This window comes from Staurois parvus, unplaced genomic scaffold (assembly GCF_062004578.1).
Source record: "Staurois parvus isolate SC_StPar_1 unplaced genomic scaffold, SC_StPar_1.0 ptg000580l, whole genome shotgun sequence".
NCBI lineage: Eukaryota > Metazoa > Chordata > Amphibia > Anura > Ranidae > Staurois > Staurois parvus.
In genome coordinates, this window is record NW_028318376.1 from 251,908 (window position 1) to 276,549 (window position 24,642).

General features: G+C 39.2%; 1 protein-coding gene across 1 annotated transcript in view; it reads left to right on the top strand.

The window, feature by feature from the left end:
* The window catches only part of CIP2A (cellular inhibitor of PP2A), a 68,962-nt gene extending 52,451 nt beyond the window's left edge, over positions 1 to 16,511 (top strand). The window contains exons 14-21 of the mRNA XM_089692232.1: positions 613 to 799; positions 1,614 to 1,688; positions 1,767 to 1,877; positions 5,120 to 5,316; positions 7,480 to 7,593; positions 8,970 to 9,052; positions 9,215 to 9,354; positions 14,106 to 16,511. Coding sequence (XP_089548358.1) covers positions 613 to 799; positions 1,614 to 1,688; positions 1,767 to 1,877; positions 5,120 to 5,316; positions 7,480 to 7,593; positions 8,970 to 9,052; positions 9,215 to 9,354; positions 14,106 to 14,276 — 1,078 coding nt within the window. The 3' untranslated portion in view covers positions 14,277 to 16,511. The remainder of the gene's footprint in view (positions 1 to 612; positions 800 to 1,613; positions 1,689 to 1,766; positions 1,878 to 5,119; positions 5,317 to 7,479; positions 7,594 to 8,969; positions 9,053 to 9,214; positions 9,355 to 14,105) is intronic.
* Positions 16,512 to 24,642: the final 8,131 nt, after the last annotated feature.

Below are 24,642 nucleotides of genomic sequence, written 5' to 3' on the forward strand. Positions count from 1 at the left end.
ACTCCCAACGTAAATTTTTGAAAATATGGGAGCCGTGGTTGCAATATGCCCTTCCCTCACTCTCCCCGGCTAGTCTGGGGATGTAATGGCGTTCGGTGTTGGCGCTCTTGAATCCCTGCTCTTTGCCCCCCCCCCCCCTTTTTTTTTTTTTTCTTTCTTTTCCTTTTTCTCTCTCTCTCTGTTTTTGGTGTGACTAGGACAGCTGCATTTAGTTGTTATAATCAGTTACATTAATGTTTTGTAACTTATGTGCCTTTGATAGCCCCTGCGTGGGCGTACCTTTTGCCCTGTTGGCATTAGAGCATTGTTTTTCCCCTTTTTTTTTTATTTGGCATTTTGTTTATCTGTGCAATTGATAGCCCCTGCGTGGGCGTGTTTTACTGCCTCTGTTTATACTGTTTAAAAAATTTAATAAAAACCATTGAAATAGAAAAACTAGCCCCATGTGCGCTGTTATGCTTTTAGTATACATTTGAATTCTCTGTTTTTTAGAATCCCAAAGAAAAATTATAAATGTAGTGTATTGTAGCTTGTGATAGAACTGCTTAAAGTTGCAGAATCTGTTGAGGGAATTACAGTATCAAGATTGATAATATGGTCTGCCAATTTTAGACTTGGGGAAAGCATTGCAGCTAACAATGCCTACATACTGCAAGAAATCGATCATCCAACAAAAAAATTTGGAGTGCAAGCCATTGCAAACAACTGTAGATCCTCACAGATGTCAAATTTGAACAGTGTTGACATATCTTCCTCCAATATCCAGGATCTCATACAGAGGCTACAAACAGGAATGGAGGTAAAGTATAGATATGTATGCCTTATACACAAAATGCCATTTAATATGCATGAACCTTTTCATGTTGGATTTACACACAGATGAATTAGTAGTGGCAATGATGCATTCTTCTCTTTGCCTGTCTGCCAGTTAAGATAGTATTCTTGAGTTTATCGGGGCCCTTTCACACAAGCGGTCATTTTTGATCCTTCTGTCAGTTTTTTGGATGGATCCAGACTGAGCCACAGTGTATGTCTATGGGGCAGGGGAGATGTAAACAAATGACCAACCATTTACATCCGCCTACATCCGTGTCTGTTCAGATTTTTTTTTTTTTTTTTCCTAAACAGAGCAAGGCTGCACCCTTTTCCATTTATGTCCCTTTTTTAGGCGAGAAAAATGTTTTGGTTTACTTTTGTTACCTATGATTTGGTTAGTGTAAACTGACCTGAAGACAGATGTGTAAACTGATGTAACCTGAATCTGTATTCATCAGTTTTTACTTAACAAAATATGACTGTTTAAGCAAAAGTGAAAGGACTGACAGAGGGAGTCTGAAGGCAATCAGCTACTGCTGTGTTTTTTTTTTTTTTTTGTTTTTTTTTTTGTTTGGTTTTTTTTTGTTTTTTTTTTTACAGAATGCATGTCGTTCAGTAAATACTGTGTGATGTGTGGATTTTGTGCAGGTCAGTTTCTGGCTGACCCAAAGCACCCTAACTGCCAAAATCCAGAATTGTTGTTACTAGGCTTGAACTGAATTTGCTTCAATCTTGATTCTACACGTTCATCTCTATTATTACTGATGCTGGTTTCCAACTTTTTTCATTTTTACTAGATGAAGGAACAAGTGAATGATGTGAGGATTTCTGATATAATGGATGTTTATGAACAAAAGCTTTCTGCATTAGCAGTAAGTATTGCATTTTAAAGTCTTGTTTTTTAGACAAATATACAGCAGTTGTAATATTATGTTGTGTTCTCTGTGCAGTCAAAGGAAAGCAGGCTGCAAGACTTATTGGAAGCAAAAGCACTAGCCCTTGCACAAGCAGACAGACTGATTGCACAGTACCGGTGTCAAAGAGCACAAGCTGAAGCAGAGGTGAGAGGAAAACTGTACAGAGCGGTGTGTCAGCTCAGATGGACTTGACAGCTGAGTTTTTTTTACCCAACTTGATAAGAGTTCCCAGTTTGAATTTGCCCTTCATCTTTCCCAGGAATTAGTATACTGAAGCATTACTATATTTTATTTATATATATATATATATATATATATATATATATATATATATAAAATCTATATATCTCCGTACTCCTTTTGAGCTAGTTGTGTCAGAATATTCCTCATTTTATATTTATATAGATATCACTTGCAGCAGTGCTCTGGCATGATGACATTCTACAAGACCTATCCTATGAATAGTTGAACTTATTCTATCAAGCAGATGTTACTTCATAGAGGAGGGGTCTTGAATTAAAATTTACGGAGGTCCAGTCTGCAAAATTTCCTTAAAGCAGAGATCCGAATCTCGTTAGCGATATAACACATCACAGTCCCCCGGTACATTATGATCCTTAGCATACCTTTCACACTGTAGTCCCCCCTACAGCACTACAGCACAGTTCTCTCCTTAACCGCTTCCCAACTGCCCTATAGCAGAAATACAGTTAGAGGGCAGCAAGGGTGCTCCAAATCACGTTTATGTATACGTAATTTTTCATTTCCGGGTAGAAAATGCCGCAGCTGTCAATCACCGGATCTCGGCCAGTAATTACCTGCTGGCGCCAAGTGATTACCGAGCATCTCCAACGGCGAGGAAGACTGTTTTGTTTACAGTTTTCCTCCCTGTGAGCTCGGGCACACTGCCCCCCCCCCTCGCACCCTAATAAAGCACTCCCTAGGTATAGTCAACTCTTTTATCACCTCTCATGTTAACCCCTTCCTGCCCAGTGTCATTAGTACAGTGTCAATGATTTTTTTTTTAGCAGTGATCACTGTATTGGTGTCACTGGGGTTGTCAGTGACACCAAGTTAGTTCCCCCCCACAATGTCTGAATGTCCGCCACGCAGTGCCACTAAAAGTCGCTGATCGTTGCCATTACTAGTGGAAGAAACAATAAATCATTAGCTTTGCACAGAGCAGCACGATTCTTCTCTTTTTATGTCCCCAGCCGAGTGCCACCAGTAGCAAGCCTCTTGCCTCAGGCTCACTCCTTCAACTCCTGTGAATGGACAATGGACACAGAACATGAAACACATCACACTCACCAGTAATATGACCTCATTTCTCAAAGAAGGTCAATTGCTTTTAAGATATCTCTGGTAAATCTTGCTCTCCCATTAATGCGGCATGTACCTGAAGGATTGAGTATAGCATATACCACAACGATCTTGTGCATCAAGAGACTGTTATGAAACCTCCCTCATAGAGGGGAAAAGAACCTCTCATAGTTTAGTAAGGTTTATTTATTTAAAAAACATTTTAAAATTGCACCTAAATAAATCAAGCATGAATACTGAAAAAAGGAATGCCGGTTTGCGCTCCACCTGCGTTCCACCAACCGGAAGTGACGTATCATGTAAGCTTCTCCAAGTTTCGTCAGCACCGTCTGACGACATGAGTCATATGACTGGATACTCCTTCTTTTTTTTTTTTTTTTTTTTTTTATTATAATGCTGGCTGTCACCGCCACTTTGCTTCCGCTCAATCCAATCAGAATCAAAGCCATCCTACATCCCAGCTGAAGATATTTGCACAAAATTGGATCTATATACTGAACTTTGCAATTATCAACCAATTTTTTTAGAGATATATATAATTTAAAATTTAAGAAATTTCCAAATATCGTTCCCCCTTCTATTTACTGAGGACATCTAGCGGTAAGATACCAAAACGTCCACCCCAAAAAATAAACTCATTGTTAAAATCTAGTGGCCGCTTAAGTTGTTGCATATAAAGTGCCAAGTTAACGCGAATAAACGAATAGAGCCCAGTTATGATTCGATTGCAGATTGCAATTCCAATAGATAAACTATTCGATGTAGAACCCCCTTATGGTTGAATTGCAACTCCAATGGATAAGCAATGTGATTACTTAATTGCATTTTTTGGGTGCAACTCCAGTCATTATAAAACATATTAAAAATTAGAAATAAAATAATTCAAATCAAGATCTACTTTAAGGCCTGCAGGACATAAAGTATTCAAAAATCCATTTTGTTTAGTTCATAAAAATTGCTTGTTTTAAATTAGTACCTCTCCAATATCATTCAACTTTATCAATGCCACAGAATGTCAAAACACCAGAATCTCTATCATGACGTATCGTAAAATGTTTCGATACACCAATGTTGGGGAAAACCTTTTTTTATATTTTTATGTTAACTTATTCTGACTCCTAATTTCCTTGTAGTGCTTCCTACATACTGAATTGTTTACTGTCTCTTACAAATGAGGAATAAATCCGTGTCAAGGCTTAGAGAAAAAAAAAATCAATATATTCCTGTATACGAGAGAAAATGAAATTGATACCACTAACTATGGGTCTCCCTGAGGGTATTTTTTTATTTTTATGTACCTTTGGTAATTGATATATGACTGGTAATTTTGGTGCTTCTGGGATGAGGGTACCTAGCTTCTTTCTTACTATTTATCAATCTGGATAACTTAGCCTTGAACTTTTTGATAGGATCTCCAGAAAGCTTTTATAGTTGGTACTATCTCTCACCAATTTAATTCACTTTCATAATCCTCTTTATTTAAAGTCACAATCTCCCCCCCCCCCCCCCCCGTCTTCAGGCCTTATAACAATAATAATTTTAAAAGTTTTTATATCTGGTTCAATCATAGACTTAAAAACATCTAAAAACTGATTAGAAGGGTTCTTGGAGTTGAGCGTAGATCTTTTTCTCAATCTACTCCTTTTAAATTCTGAATTTTCAACATCATTATTCACTGATTTACTCGTTTTGAGCCAAGAGTGGACTAAAGGCCACTGTCGACTGTCCCCTTGCAATTGGGATCCACACGAGGCGCTGAGAGCCTGAGCCAGCCCTTCTGCCTCCTCCACAGCCTGGCACTGGATGGGCAGAGCGGAGAGCCAGTGACTGACAAGTCATCAGCTCTCTGCTCACTGAAGATTGAGAACTGAGCGATCTGTGGTCTTTGATTGCTCAGTTCTCAGTCTTCAAGGCAACACGAAAAAGGATGCAGCATCATTCTTAGGTAAGTGTTTTATTTTGTTAATATTATTATTTATTTTATTTAGGAACCCCATACTTCTCTTTTTTAACATTTAAAAAAAAAAAAAAAAAAGTAACCAGTTTTTATTTCTATATGGCAGGCAAGAAAGCTTGCCACACTTTTGAAGGAGGCAGAGAGGAAGAATGAGGAACTGAGTTTGCTTTTAAAGTCTCAGCAGCTGGAGTCAGAACGAGCCAAAAGTGACATTGAGCAGTTGTTCCAGCACAACAAAAAGCTGCAAGCAGTGGCCGAAGAACATGAAACACTGAAGGTTTCTTATGGTGACCATATCATGAAGTAAGCATTTTTTAAATTTAAAATCAGTGAAATTTAAAAAAAAAAAAGAAAAATATTTCCACTGTTTTTGCATCTCTTAAAGTTTTGGGTTGTTGGTTTTTTTTTGGGGTTTTTTTTGTTCTCCCCCTCCTGTTACCTAAGAGTATTGTAAGAAGTTCCCTAAACACCCCAATACTAAATGGAACATCTCACTAGATGCAGAATAGATGTAGAGCCTGTATACTTATGCAGTACCAGGATCACAACAGTACAGATTACAGGGTACTTTTTGCTGCAAATTGTTATTATGCAGGATTTATATAGCGTCAACAGTTTGTGTAGCGCTTTACAAAATGAAGGCAGACATTACAGTTTCAATACAATTTGGTACAATTGTAAACTGAGGGTCCTGCTCGTTAGAGCTTACAATCTAGACGGAGGGGTTGAGAGATACAAAAGGTAATAGCTGTGGGGGATGAGCTGATGGAGGATATAAATGGTGGTTTACTAGGTAGAAGCAGGATAGGCTTCTTTAAAGAGGTTTTCAGGGATTGTCTAAAGGTGGATACATTAGGAGACAGCCGGACAGATTGGGTTAGGGAGTTCCATAGGATGGGAGAAGCTCGGGAGAAGTCCTGGAGGCGAGCATGGAAGGAGGTAACACAGGAACTAGAGAGCAGAAGGTCTTGGGAGGATCGAAGAGAGCGGTTTGGTTGGTATTTTGAGACCAGGTTGGTGATGTAGCTGGGGGCAGAGTTGTGGATGGCTTTGTAAATTGTTAGTATTTTGAATTTTGTTCATTGGGCGACTGGAAGCCAGTAGAGGGATTGGCAGAGAGGGGTAGCAGACACTGAACGGTTGGTAAGGTGGATTAGCCTGGCAGCAGTATTCATGATGGACTGGAGGGGGGATAGCCTATGTAAAGGTAAGCCAATGAGGAGGGAGTTGCAGTAGTCAAGGCGAGAGATGACCAGGGAGTGAATTAGGAGCTTTTTGTTATCATTGGTTAAAAAGGGTAATATTCTGGAGATGTTGCGGAGGTTAGGCGGCATGATTTGGATAGGGATTGGATGTGGGCCTGAAAGGATAGTTCAGAATCCAGGGTTACCCCTGGCACCCTGGCATGCAGGGATGGATTGATAGTGGTGCTATTGATCATGACAGAGAAATCACGGGAAGAGGCACTTGGGGGAGGAAATATTATGAGCTCAGTTTTGGATAGATTGAGTTTTAGGAAGTGGTGTGACATCCAATCTGATATGTCTGTTAGTAAATCGGTGATACGTGAGAAAACTGATGGCGTAAGCTGAGGAGAATCAAATGTGGTCTGTCTGATTTTGTGTGCAAAATGCTCTACAGGACTCTATGTTGAGGAGACAGGGCAAATTCTCCACCAATTAATGAACCTTCACGGATTCAAAATGAAAAACAAAACAGATGTAATGTAGTGGCCCATTTCTTCTAGAGAAGGAATAGGAATATAGATTAATTTAGAAATGCAAAACTCTAGACCAGGGTTTCTCAACCAGAGTTCTGTGGATCCCTAAGGTTCCTTCAAAGGTTGTTATGGGTTCCTTGAGCAATGACCAATGTTTGCCTCTCGGATAAGTTTCTGCTGACAGCAATTATCTTTTTAGCTATCTGAAAAGGGGTCATTTTTTCCCATTGACCACAAGTGTAAGGAATGTTCTTCCCGCTGGCCATCACCCTAATGTATCATAACATATTTTATTTATATATATATATATATATATATATATATATATAGTAATTTTTAGCAGGGGTTCCCCGAGACCATAAAGTTATTTCTAGGGTTCCTCCATGTTAAAAAGGTTTAAAAAGTCTGCTCTAAATTGTGGTCTAAATAGGGTCAGACATTACACATGCCACCTCGTCTTTGATTACATTTTTTACTTATAGTTGTGTCTTCCACATGTAGAGATGTTTTAGGAAGAAGATGGTAAACTTGGCATTGTGGTCTTGTCCCATGGAAGGAGTATACAAAATCCAGGTAGTATTCTGTTAGCGGTTCTAGCCGCTGCTTCACCATGCTGCTAGCCTCAGATAGATAAGGAAAATGTCTGGTGTTTTCTTATTGTGTTTTTCCATTTAATATCTGCTTTGTGAGTCTCTAAATTCAGGAAGAGTTACTATGTGTATTGTAATTGCTTGTTTTCTTTATAGGTATGAACTCTGTGAAAAGCAGTTGAAAGACTTAGAGGTATCCTACAACACCCTAACTAAGCAAGCTGAAACCATGAAAAAACTAAGTGATTCTCTCAAGATTCAAAATGAAAAGTAAGGATTTTTTTTTACGTACATTTTCAAGGACTTCATAGAGTAAAGCTACTTATAACTGAAAGATTACTTTTGCTATTGATGACAATCTCATCTGTATGGGTCGTTCCTAATGGCGCTGCCCAGAGACCTTCAATGGAAATCCTGTCCTGTTTTGCCTGAGATAAGGGCTTTGTTTGCCTGTTCATCCTCTCCCTTGTCCGTTCCACTTAACTTTCAGGTCAACAGACCCTACAGCTCTGCAGCTATCCAGAGATATGTCATTCTAAAGGCAATTGGATGATAGTTTTATATACATCTGCTCTGTACTGCCCATGGGAAAGCTAACACAGAGGAATGCAGAATGTTGTGCCTCGTTTTTGCAGCAGATATTCACTCTTGCTGGTAACAACGGTGACACTAAACAATATCTTTATTTTCCAAAAGTTATCCATACACATTTGCTACTTACACTAAGCCCATCGATTTAACCGTTTTCAAAAACTTACATTTAAGGCATGTCCTGAATGGTAACTGTTACAGTTGCTTATGCCTTCAACTGAACTGCCAGGTTATCAAATTGCTTGTGTTGTACCTGATACACGTGCAGCACCATGGTAACTGCAAATAATGAGGCTAAGATGGCCGCTTCCTTGTCTGTAAAGAACAGGAAGGTTTAGTCCCACTTCAACTTTATTGGCCCTGTAATCAATTTTTTTGCCATCTTGTAATGTCCTCTTTGAGCACCTGAATTTCTTCTCTTCCCACTCACTTCTATTTGTTTGGAATGAGCGGGGCACGCTAGTTGTGATCATATGCACTGCTGTATGATCAAAACAGATCCCATAGTTCCTCGATCATCTCGGAAGCAAGAGAGTGGGACCATGGAGAACGAACGTAGCCACCTTCTTAACAGGAAGTTGGATCACAGCAGCAAAAAAGGAATTTGAAGATCTTGGAGTTAAGAATACTTTAATTTTTTTTTTTTTTTTGTTAACCCACGTTTAGTGTCACCTTTTCTATTTAAAGGAATATCTACACATGTTGAAAAGCTAAACTTGGCACCTGAGTGTTATTATACTTAGCATGTCATAGCTGTGCAATTTGTTCGAGTCAGAAAAACACAACATTGCACTGGGTGCTTCTTTTGCTGTATGTAAGCACTGCTGTCATTCAGTATAGTTTGGATGGATCAGTTTTTTGTAATGTCTCAGACAGCTTATTGGCTGCTTTTCCCATGAGATTTTAAAATATCCTGCATTTTTCTGTCTTGGCTATTATTTGGAGGATGGGGTTTCCTACTTCATAAAGAAAAAAGATCTTCAGTGTTCTGCTTTAAAAATTGTAATGCTATTTGAGGCCTTTCTGAAAGTACTAACAATGCTGATCACATACAGGACAATGGCCCAGCTAGAAGACACTGAAAACCAGAGAAAAGATTTGGCTAAGCAACTTCAAGACCGAGAGAGTAAAATTATAAGTAGGTGGTGTCCTCCTTTTTGAATATGTGTTTTAGTTTGTTTTAGAACAGGTAACCTTTTTCATCCTGTATTTTTATGTTAATACATACTAAACTTTGAATTGTCATCTACTTCCTGCTTGTTAGCTTATGTTTTTTCCCCATATTTAATTTTGCTGACAGATTTCCAACAAAAGGTAAAGGGTTTAGAGGACAAGCTTAAATTAAAGCAAAAGGAGAAAGAAGATATGGAAGAAACCATTGACATACTTCGTAAAGAGCTGAGCAAAACAGAACAAGCAAGAAAGGAGCTGAGCATTAGGGTTTGTATTTTTTTTTTAAGATTATTAGAGAAACTTGTGTTCTATAGGTGCATTATTCAAATAAATCTTTATTCATATGTTTGCATTATACAGAAACTGGGTACAGCAGAGTAAAAAGCAGGAACTAGTAACATCTATATAGTTAAGTAAGGGAAACACTGGGGAAAGGGTAAAAAAGTAGACACCAAGGTAGGGGGAAGTGGAAGGGGGTACAGAGAAAGGAAGAGAATGCAGACATAATGGAAAGAATTTCTTCCACCATTTTTATATTGGCTTTAGAAATACACCTGTGCTGTGTATGGATAAGGTCCTGAGATAAGTTCAATTATTGTGAAGTATGGAAATAGGTGGACATGTTATTGTAAGGATAGGGCACAGAAACAATCAGCATCTCTGGGCTCGCCAGCATATCAGTAGAGTACGCATTTTTGGGCCATTTGTATTTTCGGCTACCAGGGTCTCCATTGTCATATTTCTATTAAGTATCTGGGCCCATTCTAGAATGTGTGGTGGACACGTTAATTTCCAATGCGGGAAAATGGCTACACATGCAGCCAGAAGACAATGTTTCAAAAAGCCTTTTTAAATTCTAGAAATGGGCACAGGAATCACTGATAGGAGAGCCATCTTTGGGAAGTCATGATATCAGAAATGAACAAGGTGTTATACGTAGGAAAGACAGCTCACCAAAAAGGCATTATTAAGTGACAGTCCACCAGTTACTGTATGTAAGTAGGAACTTTCCCTTCCTACACAACTCCAGCAGGAGCTTGGAGTAGAGGGGAAAAATACAGTTCAGCTCTATAGGTGTCCTACATCACAGGGAAATTAGCTTGTAGCTCTTTTCCTGGGACTAGAAAGACATAGACAATTTAGGTATGAAAAGAAAGCATTTTATTCAGCATCTGAATGACTCCTTCAGCTAATGATGCCATTTAGAAATGGGTTTGTCTCTGGAGATCCGCTCTCTCATCTTGCTGTAACTCTGAGACCCTGTATGTGTATCAGTGGAAGTATTTGAGAGAAAGGCCTCTAGGGATGTCAGTTGAAGAAAGGCAGGTAGTTCTTTTTTTTAACCGTATGTAAGAAGCCAGAGAGTTGGTTAGAGTGAGACAATTATGGGAGCAGGTTATTGTTGTCGTTGGAGCTATTTCTGTACTAGACGAGGACTGGTCAAACTGGATATGTCAAAGTTGGGGCCAGGACTCTCTGAAAAAACAGCTATTGTTTGGGTTCTAAATTCTGAATCAAAAGCTGGGTTGTCAAACAGGGAGGTTAGGGGGCCAGGTTGGTGTGAAACTTCATTGGGTATAACAAATCTTTCCCAGACTTGGGGAAGATAGGGTGGAAGACAAGTTGCAATCATTTTGGCAAAAACAATTTTCATCTACGAGGGAAATAGGTCTATAGCTACAACAATTTGTCATATCTTTTCCTGGTTTGGGAATTAAATTCCCAATGTTTGAGGAGAGAAGGGACTAGGTTGGGAGACCACATTACAAGCTTTGAGGAGGGTTGGTGCTAGAGATTCTTTGGGATCTTTATAGAAACTAGCTGTGTAATTATCAAGGCCCGGGCACCTTTCCGGGGTAGGGAAAAGATGCAGTAGTAGAGTCAAAATCTGTGCTTGTCTCAGGAGGTAATGTGGGGAGTGCTGTGTCTCAAATTAATAGGTCAAAAAAAGATTAATGCATTTATCAGAGGAAAGATCAGGGTATGATCCCTATATATTTTATAATGCAGAGTAGAACGAACAGAAGGGATGAGAGATTTCACTTAGTTTATGAGTTAGCAAGTTAGACTGGACATGTATAGAGGGAATAAAAGTGGTCTTGGATTTGTAGTTTGTGCTAAGACTACCAAATTTGTCCTCGTATGTAAAAGATGCTTCCCAATCAGTCTCATGCAGCTAACAATCACTGATCAATGAGCGGGTGTAGTTTGGCTCGAGCTTTGGAGAGCTGCAGGAGTGTCAAATTGAAAATACGAGTATTTGTTGTATGTTCGAATTCAAGTTTGGATACTTCATAGAACAGAGAGATGATTTACTTGTTTGTTTCTTTTTGTTCTCTGTGGGAATTAGTCCCCCTCTCAAGACGCATTTTAAAGAATGCCATTGAATAGCAAAAGTTGTTTCATATTGTGAGTGAGTTGTTGTAAATTGTGTAATGGTTTGCAAAAGGTCTTGAAGTCATTGAGGGTCATTCAAGATGATGTTGAGGCGCCATGAGCAATGGCTTATGTTTTTTTGTTGGGAATAGACATAAATTGGAGCGTGGTCAGACTATTAGTATTAAGTCTCTCAGTACTGAGGATGATTTGTCGAAGAGGTCAAGTGAGATGAAAAGGTAGTCCAGCCTACAAAAAGTGTTATGTGGGGCAGAATTGGAGCTGTAATCTCTACCTTATGGATTCAAAAGATGCCACACCTCACAGAGATTACAGGCTTAAAGGGCCTGTTTGAATCTAAGTGTTGGGGGTAGGGAAGGAGCTGTAGGCCACATGTCCTATTGGGCCATCTGCAAGCCATGCCCCCAAGGTGCATTTGTAAATGCTGAACGAAAATTTTTTGTTTTATTTTTACCCATGCACCTTGAACCTGTGCCTTTACCATGAAGGACAAAGCAGCAGGTTTAACGCCCTTGTTCCCAGCAGGATTTACTCTTCCTTTGCTTCTTTCTGCTCCATTCAGACATTGGGAGCAAAAAAGAAAGCCCTGCATAAGTTCTATGTAGTCATTCAGATGGTCTCTTATCCCTCTGTAACAGAGGTTGGCCCAATAACAAAGCATCAGCACCATCACATGCTCACTTGTACCCAGAATTAGAGTATTTTCTATGTATATGGAGACTGCACAGAGTGGCAGGGTAATAAAGGAAAACTATGTATATGCTGCAGGCAAGCTGGTCTTTTAAGATGTGCCCCACTGTGAAAGAGGCGGTGTGTAATTCAACCTATCCGTCCTTTATACCTTCATTTAAAAAGACACCTATTACAGTGTGGTAGTTCTGGAACTGTTTCTGGTTTTGTCCTGAAAGTAGCAGTATAAGATGGCATTTCTCTTTATCACTTTCATAACCAGAAGTCATGGCCGGCCAAGCCAATTTTATCAGAATCCAGTATACTTTAATTAGCTTGAGACTTACATTAGTACTTATTTGCATATTTAAATAATTTAGGTATATATTCAAGGATGTATTTTTTTTTTTTTTAATTCTGTAATTGTGTCTGACAAACAGATTGTATTGGAGATGCCACTGTAGCCTGATGATGGTAGGGTTTCTCTTCAGCCTGAAAGCATTTATTTTTTCAATAACCCTACTAGGCTGCATGTGATCACATGGTCTGTAGCCACTGTGATGGATTTCTGAATATCAGTGGGGATGGGGAGTGGTCACTGAAAGCCAGGATTGAGAGACACCAGCTGGGCAAAGTGTTGGCAGGTGTCTTAAATGGAATGGGGCATTTTTTAAGTATATCCCCAGCACTTTGTATCATTTATATACAGATTGCAGGTGAGAAGGGGTTAATATGTAAGATATATTTGTGCAGACTGATGATGATTGGCCAATGTGTATAAGGCAATATCTTGATATTTTGTGTTTAAAATATTGGTGTTGGGGGAACAGTTTAAGAAATAGATTGTGTAGTGCAGCTATTGTTAAAAAAAATAATCTACTTTTGTAATGTGCCACTCGGTTGTACTTACAAAGAACACAAAAGCAAGTGTATTTTGCTGTGTTATCTATGCACATAGTTTTATTGTATTCCCTTTAAATGAAAGTGTACCTGTGGGCTTTTAAAGTTCATAACCTGGCCCAAAGATACAGGATGGAGGGTGAAATTTTGATTGGTGAGGAACAACAGGGAACTCTTGCATATCATCTTTCCAATAGCGCTGAAGTCTGAGACATGGGCAAATCATGTGTATAAAATCATCTGTATGAAGAAGACATTTAGGACACTCAGTCTTTCCTTAGACCTAGTTTTAAATATATATATATTTTTTTGCTGTTTAAGTCCAATACACCAGAAAAAATTGAATGAATCTCTGTGGATGATTTTAAAAGGATTTAGTGATCTTTTCTAGTATAGAAGACCCAGTGGTCATCGGTAACGTCAGTCAATATCTGGTTTTCACAGCTATGTAATATTCAGTCATAAGAGATGATCTCACAGCAGACAAGTATAGATGTTAGATGTGAGTGATTATGCCCTTGGTGCACATAGCTGAACATACACCTGACAAGGTGAAATTGAGTGATCTGTAATTGGTCAATAGCAAGCCGTGACTGCAACATGTCTGAGCTGTGTAAGTATCTATAAAAGTGCCTGAAAGGGAGATTGAATTCAGTTTGCAAAATAGAAAGAAAATTTGGCAATGTGAAGTAAACTTTTCCCTGGAGTTTTTTCTCTCCATGGCTGTGACATATTCTCTGGCATTTTCCTGTGGGAATTGAAGTTCTTAGTACTATGTCCTTGGTTTTATACAGTTTTGCATATTTCCCCCTCTTTTTGGAATACTGGTTTATTTTCCCCCTTGAACTGATGGTGCTCTGTGAGGCCATTCCCCTAGGACTGATGGCACACTGTGGGGCTCTTTGTGCCGTGTTCATGCACCACAACTGTTCACCGTTTTATAGGGTGCTTAAGCGTGTGTCAAGTCTTAATTTTCTAGAAATATCCCTGCTTGAGGGCTATAATTCAATTCAACAATAATTTAAACAGGTTTATGTTTTTCTACACTACAGGCATCTTCGCTGGAAGTTCAAAAAACCCAATTGGAAGCACGTTTGGAGGAAAAGGAGGGAATTTTGAAAAGCCAACAGGAAGAGCTAAACAAGCATTCACACATGATTGCTATGATACACAGCCTTAGCAGTGGCAAACTCAGTACAGGCAATGTGAACCTCAGCCTGTAAGACTGAACTCCTCTAAGCAGCATCTGCACAAGAATTATTTTTGTACTGCAAGTTTAGGGTTGAGCTAGTGATACCGAAGTGTAGCGTGATCGCAACTTTTTTTTATAAGCTGCTGATATACCGATGTACAAAAACATTTTTAAACAATTTTATGAGGTTCCTTATCCCCAGTTTCTCCAGAATGTATTCATTCCAGTAACTGGCAGCATGTTGTAATTTTTCTAAACTCTACTACACAAGTATAGTATATAATGTCAGAATACATGCCAAGCAATCGGGGGTTGCGGTTTCCCTCTTTATACAGGTCCTGAAAGCACTTTTATCAAGTTCAGGAATTTCATTTTATCCATATTTATTTTATTTGTGTATAGTATGTCTAACAGATGTCTCATCAGTTGCAGTAGTATGACTTTTTCTTATGTGAGTTTTTTAGTACAACTTAATAAATTGGGTCAGTGGGCTGAGGGGCTGAGTGGTCGCCCCCCCCATGATTTTCCCAACTGCTATATACCCAGTAAATTAAATGAAAACCCTGCTTGCAGCAAAGAACAAGGGTTGTAGAGGTATTTTAACCTGACTCCAGAAAGATACAAGATAATTGTAATTCTACCTGTCAGCACACATGTATTACAAATCTGTGCTGCTATCTTTAAAGCTGAAGTTTAGTGATTTTTTTTTTCTTTTTAAACAGCACAATGGACAGTACTTACCATGAATGAAATATGGTCCCTGCTCTGTTCAGTTGAAATGCTCAGTCCTCTGCCCCAGATACTCTGGCAACGGTGAACTTCTGGTGCTATGGGTTTAATATGAGTGGCTACACCTGTGGCAGGCACTGGTCTAGTGCCAGCTATGCCCACTTTTTATGCCTTTGTATTTTTCAAAAAGCCATACTACCTGTTCCACAATGAAACACATTTTGTTAGTGTAGGAGGCAGCCTTTTTTCATTTTGAGAACTGATAGTATGGTATCTATAAATAGATATCAGTGAAAAAAGTACCTGTCAAAGGTGCATCTGCTGATATTAACTCCTGCAGCACCAGAAGATCACTGCTGTGGGGAGTAACCAGGGGCAGAGGACAGAGGATTTCAACTAAACACAACAGCTACCAGCACACTGGACACTTCATTTATGGTAAGTACCATCCCTGGTTCTCTTTTAAAAAAAAAATTAAACTTCAGCTTTGGGTTAAATTATCCTAGTATGCTTGCTTTAGTTGTGTCTAAACAGTACTTGTAGTAACTCTATCACCACTGGGGAAAAAAACATAAAAGCAAAAACACCCTGTCAAAGTTGACATTGCATACTTGCCTAATTAGGGGGATAGAAGCTGGAGTGAGCGAGTAAATTCTTTCCTCTCAATAGGAAATCTAGATGCTACTGCTTTCTGACTCCTGCAGGTGTTTTGGACAATGTGTTCTCTGCTAGGCTCAGGTTTCCTACACCGACCCCTAAACCACTATAGAATACCAAGGTGGCAGGGTCGCTTTAAAGTCTAGTCCTAACAATCCTAATTACCGTCCTCATTTGAACTTATAAACACAGTGTATATGCACAGATTGAAGCTGTTGTAGGTATATATTTAACACATTTGCACATATGTTTCAAAATATTATCGTTAAAATGAACTGGAGTGGTGATTAATTTTTTTTTTCTCTTTTGAAATATTAAAATACTAGATATTTGTAAACCACATGTTATCAGATTGGTTTGTACAGAATATTTTAACACGAGACAAGTTTTTGTAACAACATAATTAACAGAAAGCATAGGGGTTTTTTTGTTTTTATTTTCTTTTATTTGTAGGTGTAGAACACTTTTGTTTACAATTATAGTCCTATAGAAATTAATTGTTCACTGAAAATTTATCCTAATAATCCTTAATAAAAAATAACACGCTTAATAATAAACATAAAGCATTAGAATCACTCACTGAAAAATATTGGCCACCAGTACGAAGTATAAATATAAAGGTTCTCTGTCCTATATGCCCACATCCTCAAATATAGGTAACATAGAAAATTCCTGAAGCAATGGATTTTTTCTGGGCAAATAGAAAATGGTACCACAAAGTAAATTTTTTAACTTTTTTAATTGCATATTAGATACAATGACAGGATTACTGTACAATATAAATTAGAACAATGTAAAAAGGTTGTTTTACATTGTACAGTGTCAAAGTAGCAGCATATTTTGTATATGAAGTACAACCAAAATAAAACTGAAAAGGAAACTTTTTTGCTGTCCTGAATGTCCAAATTTTGTGGAATTAGTGGGGAGATTGTAACCATTGAGATATAGCGGGTGGAGAAGTTTGCATCCATTTGATAGCTATTTGTTCTTAAGCTAAAAATAAGGTTTCTCTTAAAAAAATATTTCTGGTATGTCTGGGCTATAGTTCTTTACCTAATAGGCCAAGTAGACAAACCTCTGGGGGGGGAAAAAGGAACATGAGTTAACAAAGAGACTAAGTTTTACTTTTTTCCGGTATCGAGCGATAATTGGGCATGACCAAATTTAAATGTTCGAAATCATCCTGTAAATGATTGCATCTTAACCAGTTGAAATTCGATGCATAGCATATAATCGAGTAGGAGAAATAAGTTTGGTGTAGGATATATAAATGAATAATAAAGTTTTACACAAATATGAATTGTACATAGCACCATATCCAATGTTTGCAAAGTTAAGTGCACAAATCATATTTCACTTCAACATCCACTTTTCAAATGCTTCACACATCTTCACAGCACATGTGAAAAGTATATGTATAGGAAAACACAGTAGTATAAAATCATAAGTTTCCATAAAGTTTGCTAGAGTGGAAATTCTCAAATCCAGAAGGGGACATCCGAGGGATATGAAGATAGTAGTCCAAAAGGTGTAATAAATCTCCAACATAGTCCTACACTTTTTTTCTTTAAAACCAAGCACGTCAAAGATGAAGAGAAAAATTCATACAAGAATCCAAATCCGTTCTGGTCTGAAGTTCAAACTGTCATCCATAAATGGGATGCAATAACCTGCCCAGATCCTTGACCATAATAGCAATATATGTATTCCAGATAGTTTAATCACTTGCCCTACAGAGGATATACCCCCCTTCCTGACCAGGCCATTTTTTTTGCTATATGGTGCTGCGTTACTTCAACTGACAATTGCACGGTCATGCATCGTCGTACATAGATGAAAATTATGTACTTTTTTTCCCACAAATAGAGCTTTCTTCTGGTGGTATTTTATCACCTGTGCCATTTTTATTTTTTGCGCTATAAACAAAAAAAAAACGACAATTTAAAAAAAAAACAACTGACTTTTTGTTATAAAACATATCCAACAAAAAATTTAAAAATAAAATGTCATAAATTTAGGCCAAAATGTACTCTGCTACATGTCTTTGCTAAAAAAAAAAAAAAAAAAAACCCAATACATGTAAATCAATTGGCTTACGTGTAAGTCATAGTGTCTACAATTGGCGGTAGGCATACTGGAATTTTATTTTTTTATATACTAGTAATGGCGGTAATCGGCGACTTATAGCGGGACTGTGGCGACATTCTGACACTGGGGGGGGGGGGGGAGAGACTGACTGCCACTGACATCCCAATGACATTAATACAGTGATCAGTGCTAATAAAAAGCACTGACACTGTACTAATGACACTGTGCAGGAAGGGGGTAACATCTGGGGCGATCAAAGGGTTAACTGTGCTGTTTTACTGTGCGTGCTGTGTATGTTTTACTAGGGAACACAGCAGCATGTTATTGCTGGCAGGAGAGAGACCTGTTTATACACAGGTCTCTCCCCTGTCAGCGTTACTCAGCGATTGACGGGTGCCAGTGGGGAATCTCTGGCCAGGACCTGGTGATTGACATCCGTATGTGCCAATGGCTGCATGGGTAGGGTGGCACACACGCACCCCCTACCTGGAAATGCAAATATATATATATATATATATATATATATATATATATGCACGCACATGATTTTGCACAACCCTGTAGCAGTATTTTTGCTATAGGGCAGAGGGGAAGCAGTGGGGTTTGCAACTCCTTTGATAATTAGGAACAGGATCTGCCCTGTTTTCCTATTTTAGAAGAGCAGCACAGCTTTATGTGTGTGCCACTCTTTGTAAATGCCCCCCTTCTGTTCACGTGCCTGGAATGTATGAAATTTCCCAACTAAAACACATACAGTAAAACAGCACACAGTTAACCCTTTGATCGTCCCAAATGATAACCCCTTTCTACTCAGTGTCAGTGCTTTTTATTAGCATTGATCACTGTGTTAAAGTCATTGGGATGTCAGTGGCAGTTAGTTCCCACCCAGTGTCAGAATGTCCGCCGTAGTCCCGCTATAAGTCGCTGATCGCCACCATTACTAGTATAAAAAAAAATTCCAGGGTATATATACCGCCATTTGTAGATGCTATAACTTTCACGTAAACCAATTAATTTACATGTATTCAGATTGTTTTTTTTAACAGACATGTAGCAGAATACATTTTGGCCTAAATTTCTGATGAAATTTATTTATTTATTTTTTTTACTGGTTTGTTTTATAGCAAAAAAGTCAAAAATATATTTTATTTTTTCAAAATTGTTGGTTGTTTTTTGTGTATAACGCAAAAACTAAAAAACGCACAGGTGATCAAATACCACCAAAAGAAAGCTCAATGCGTGGGGGGAAAAAAAGGACAAAAATTTCATTTGGGTGCAGCGTTGCATGACTGCGTAATTGTCAGTTAAAGTAAGGCAGCGCCGTAACGTAAATAATGGCTTTGTCAGGAAGGGGGGTAAATCCTCAGAAGGGCAATTGGTTAATGAATATGTACATTTGCCAATTGCTGCCCCATCACAGTAGATTTACTGTGACAGGCCAGCAGGTGCAGGCTTAGCAAAGTAATCGATGCAAGCCTGTTTCTGTGTTTAGGGCGCACATGCGTGCGCTGCTGCTGCCGCTGCCCCGTGCTGCAGTTGAACACAGTGCAATTTGTCAGCAGGTTTTGGCCGATGATTTATAGCTCGGACCTGCTGATCGGCTGTGTCCAATCATAGCATACATAGAGCAGCAAGGTGGCTGCTTCTTCTCCCTGCAAATCGGAGAGAAATAACTGCCACATCTATTAGTAAAATATTTTTTCACGGATAAGTGGTGGTTTACATTTTTGGGGTTATATTCGATATGTGCAAAGAAAGATCACACATATACATAAAAGTATAACATTTAATTGATTAGTGACAGAAGTACAAATGCAATAGTATAAAAATATATTAAGAGACTTGGCTGCAGGTAGAATATACAGTGGATATAAAAGGTCTACACGCCTCTGTTAAAATGTCAGGTTTCTGTGGCGTAAAAAAATTAGACAAAGACAAATAATTTCATAACTTTTTCCACCTTTAATGTGACCTATAAACTGCCCAACTCAATTGAAAAATAAACTGAATCTTTTAAGGGGGAAAGTAAACATAAGTTACCACATTATTTTAGTTTTTTTAAGTGTGCACACCCTCTTATAACCGGGGATGTAGCTGTGTTCAGAATTAAGTAATCACATTCAAAATCATGTTACATAGGAGTCAGTACACACCTGCCATCATTTAAAGTGCCTCTAATTAACCCCAAATAAAGTTCAGCTGTTCTAATAGGTCTTTCATGACATTTTCTTAGTCGCATCCTACAGCAAAAGCCATGGTCCACAGAGAACTTCCAAAGCATCAGAGGGATCTCATTGTTAAAAGGTATCAGTCAGAAGAAGGAAACAAGAATTTCCAAGGCATTAGATATACCATGGAACACAGTGAAGACAGTCCTCGTCAAGTGGAGAAAATATGGCGCAACAGTGACATTACCAAGAACTGGACGTCCCTCTAAAATTGATGAAAAGACAAGAAGAAAACTGATTTGGGAGGCTGGCAAGAGACCTAAAGCAACATTAAAGGAGCTGCAGGAATATCTGGTAAGTACTGGCTGTGTGGTACATATGACCACAATCTCCCATATTCTTCATATGTCTGGACTATGGGGTAGAGTGGCAAGACGGATGTTTTTCTTCGTAAGAAAAGGCTTACAAGCCTGGCTAAATTTTGCAAAAACATCTGAAGTCTCCAAAAAGCATGTGGGAAAATGTGTTATGCTCTGCTGAAACCAAGGTTGAGCTGTTTGGAACAAAAACAACACTGCACATCACCAAAAGAACACCATACCCACAGTGAAGCGTGGTGGTAGCATTATGATTTGGGGCTGTTTTTCCTTCAGCTGGAACTGGGGCCTTAGTAAAGGTAGAGGGAATTATGAACAGTTCGAAATACCAGTCAATATTGGTGCAAAACCTTCAGGCTTCTGCTAGAAAGCTGAACATGAAGAGGAATTTCATCTTTCAGCATGACAACTCAAACCATACATCCAAATCAACAAAAGAATGGCTTCACCAGAAGAAAATGAAAGGTTTGGTATGGCCCAGCTGAAGTCCAGACTTGAATCCAAATGAAAACGTGGGGTGATATGAAGAGGGCTGTGCACAGGCGATGCCCTCACAATCTGACAGATTGGGAATGTTGTTGCAAGGAAGAGTGGGCAAATATTGCCAAGTCAAGTCTATATGCTGATAGACTCATACCCAAGAAGATTGAGTGCTGGAATAAAGTCAAAACGTGCTTCAACAAAGTATTAGTTTAAGGATGTGTACACTTATGCAACCATATTATTTTTTCTTTTTTTACTTCCCTCCACCTAAAAGATTTTAGTTTGTTGTTCAACTGAGTTGTACAGTTTATAGGTTAACGGTGGAAAATGTTCTGAAATGATTTATCTTTGTCTCATTTTTTTTCCACCACAGAAACCTGACATTTTAACAGGGGTGTGTAGACTTTTTTTTATATCCATTGTAGATGCTCTTCCAAAGGTCCTTGCCTGTTTTCCAAAGGTTTGGCAGATGATCAGAGCATGCATGTGCTTTTCGCAGTTCTGTAGGACTAGCCTATTCGAGTTTGGGCTGTGTTAGATACAGGCTAGTATGTTAGTAAATGACCAATCAATGTTGTTTGGACAGTGATATCAACTTTTAAGGGAAATAGTGGACGCAGTCATCCCGCATTCTTCAAGCAGTTAAGGAAAAGCCATACATGTCCTTATATGGCTCACTGAGCAGGTCTTAGAGGTCTTTCCTTTACATTAGTGAGCCACAGGTAAGTACAAATGAGGTTTCTCCATCATAAAAGCCAAACACATTACACATTGTTAGGCACACGGTTAACCCTTTGACCCTAAAAGTTAACCCCTTCCTTGCCAGTGTCCTTAGTATAGTGTACAGTATTAGCATGGATCAGTGCCACTATGAGAGATGGGAAGGTCTGGAAAAATTGGATAAAACTTTTATTTTTTTTTATGGGTTTTATTTTCCCCATAAGAGTTTGAGGGAAAAAAAAAGCGTGGAATAATATGTGCCTAGCACAGCCATCCAAACCAATGTGCTTATAGTGAAGCACACAGACACAACATACAGGTGAAACTCAAAAAGTTTGAATATCTTGCAAAAGTTCATTTATTTCAGTAATGCAACTTAAAAAGTGAAACTAATATATGAGATAAACTCATTACATGCAGAGCAAGATAGTTCAAGCTGTGATTTGTCATAATTGTGATGATTACGGCTTACAGCTCATGAAAACCCCAAATCCACAATCTCAGAAAATTAGAATATTGTGAAAAGGTGCAATATTCTAGGCTCAAAGTGTCCCACTCTAATCAGCTAATTAAGCCATAATACCTGCAAAGGGTTCCTGGGCATTTAAATGGTCTCTCAGTCTGGTTCAGTAGGAATCACAATCATGGGAAAGACTGCTGACCTGACAGTAGTGCAGAAAACCATCATTGACACCCTCCATAAGGAGGGAAAGCCTCAAAAGTTAATTGCAAAAGAAGTTGGATGTTTACAAAGTGCTGTATCAAAGCACATTAATAGAAAGTTGTGTGGAAGACAAAAGTATGGAAGAAAAAGGTGCACAAGCAGCAGGGATGACCGCAACCTGGAGAGGATTGTCAGGAAAAGGCCATTCAAAAGTGTTGGGGACTTTCACAAGGAGTGGACTGAGGCTGGAGTCAGTGCATCAAGAGCCACCACACACAGACGGATCCTGGACATGGGCATCAAATGTCGTATTCCTCTTGTCAAGCCGCTCCTGAACAACAAACACCGTCAGAAGCGTCTTACCTGGGCTAAAGAAAAACAGACCTGGTCTGTTGCTCAGTGGTCCAAAGTCCTCTTTTCTGATGAGAACAACTTTTGCATGTCATTTGGAAACCAAGGACCCAGAGTATGGAGAAAGAATGGAGAGACACACACTGCAAGATGCTTGAAGTCCAGTGTGAAGTTTCCACAGTCTGTGTTGATTTGGGGAGCCATGTCATCTGCTGGTGTTGATCCACTGTGCTTCATTAAGTCCAGGGTCAACACAGCCGTCTACCAGGAGAATTTGGAGCACTTCATGCTTCCTTCTGCAGATGAGCTTTATGGGGATGCTGACTTTTCCAGCAGGATTTGGCACCTGCCCACACTGCCAAAAGCACCAAAACCTGGTTCAATGACCGTGGGATCACTGTGCTTGATTGGCCAGCAAACTCGCCTGACCTGAACCCCATAGAGAATCTATGGGGCATTGCCAAGAGAAAGATGAGACATGAGACCAAACAATGCAGAAGAGCTGAAGGCCGCTATTGAAGCATCCTGGTCTTCCATAACACCTCAGCAGTGCCACAGGCTGATAGCTTCCATGCCACGCCGCATTGAGGCAGTAATTGCTGCAAAAGGGGCCCAAACCAAGTACTGAGTACATATGCATGCTTATACTTTTCAGAGGTCCAATATTGTTCTATGTACAATCCTTGTTTTATTGATTGCATGTAATCTAATTTTCTGAGATTGTGGATTTGGGGTTTTCATGAGCTGTAAACCATAATCATCAGAATTATGACAAATCACGGCTTGAACTATCTTGCTTTGCATGTAATGAGTCTATCTTATATATTAGTTTCACCTTTTAAGTTGCATTACTGAAATAAATGAATATTTGCACGATATTCTAATTTTTCGAGTTTCACCTGTAGAGTAAAACAGCACACAGTTAACCCTTTGATCGCCCCACATGTGAACCCCTTCCAGCCCAGTGCCATTAGTACAGTGACGGTGCTTTTTTTGTGGCACTGATCTCTGTATTGGTGTCACTGGGGTTGTCAGGGACACCAAGTTCGTTCCCCCCAGTGGCAGAATGCCCGCCGCAGTCCCGCTATAAGTGGCTGTTCGCCGTCATAACTAGTAAAAATAAAATATAAAACAATAAAAACAGTATATGTTCTGCTATTTGTAGACGCTAGAACTTTCACGTCAACTAATTAATTTACACGTATTGGGATTTTTGGGAGCAAAGACATGGAGCAGAATACAATTTGCACTACAGAAATGGGCATGTTTACTAGGAAAAAGTTAAAAATATTGCTTTTTTCACAAAAATGACAGACTTTTGTTTGATCCAGCACAAAAAATTAAAAAAGCCACAGGCGAGCTAATAACTCCAAAAGAAAGCTGAATTAGTTGGATAAAAATAACGCAGCGCTTTAATGCAATAAATGGCCTGGTCAGGAGGGGGGGGGAGGGGAAATCCTCATGAGGGCAAGTGGTTAACATCTGTGTCCATGTGAGGGAGAGCCCTCAACGTTGCCATCTAGTACTGTTGTGAGGGAACAAGCAAATGAGTTAAAACAGCAGGGTGTTTGCTACACGGGGTCGCCAATGGGAAGTCATCTCCCAAAGAATGTTCTCGCACAGGTCCCCCCTATGATTTATGGAGGTAGAAGAGCAGGAGCCCAGACCTCAGAGTGGTGTGAATGTGCAAATTGGCTGATTTCCTGGCATCAAAAGGGGGGCACATGTGGGCTGTGATGCTGCTCTGGGGCACGAAGATTCATGGCAAAATAGCGGGGCCCCCTGGTGGAGCCAATGACCTACTTCCTGGAGGGTTCAGGGTAGCACAGTACTTCCTGGTGTTTGGAAGTGATGCCCCTTCTAATTTACAAATTCTAACTTCTTGGCCAGAGAACAATATGGACTGGTTCACAAGAATTGAATGGGTGTTGCTTTGGAGTGGTATAAATGTCATTGGCAGCCATGGGCCCTCTTACCCTTTTCTATCCATAGACTAACCAAATACTTAAAGTGGAGCTCCACCCAAAATGGAAAGTTCCACTTTAATGTATGTCCCCCGCTCCCCGTTAAGTATTGGCACCTTTGGGGAGTGAGTCTCTGAATTTGAAGGTACCCGCTCACACTTCTGCTGCAATTGCCTATGGCGATCAGAAGTTGTCC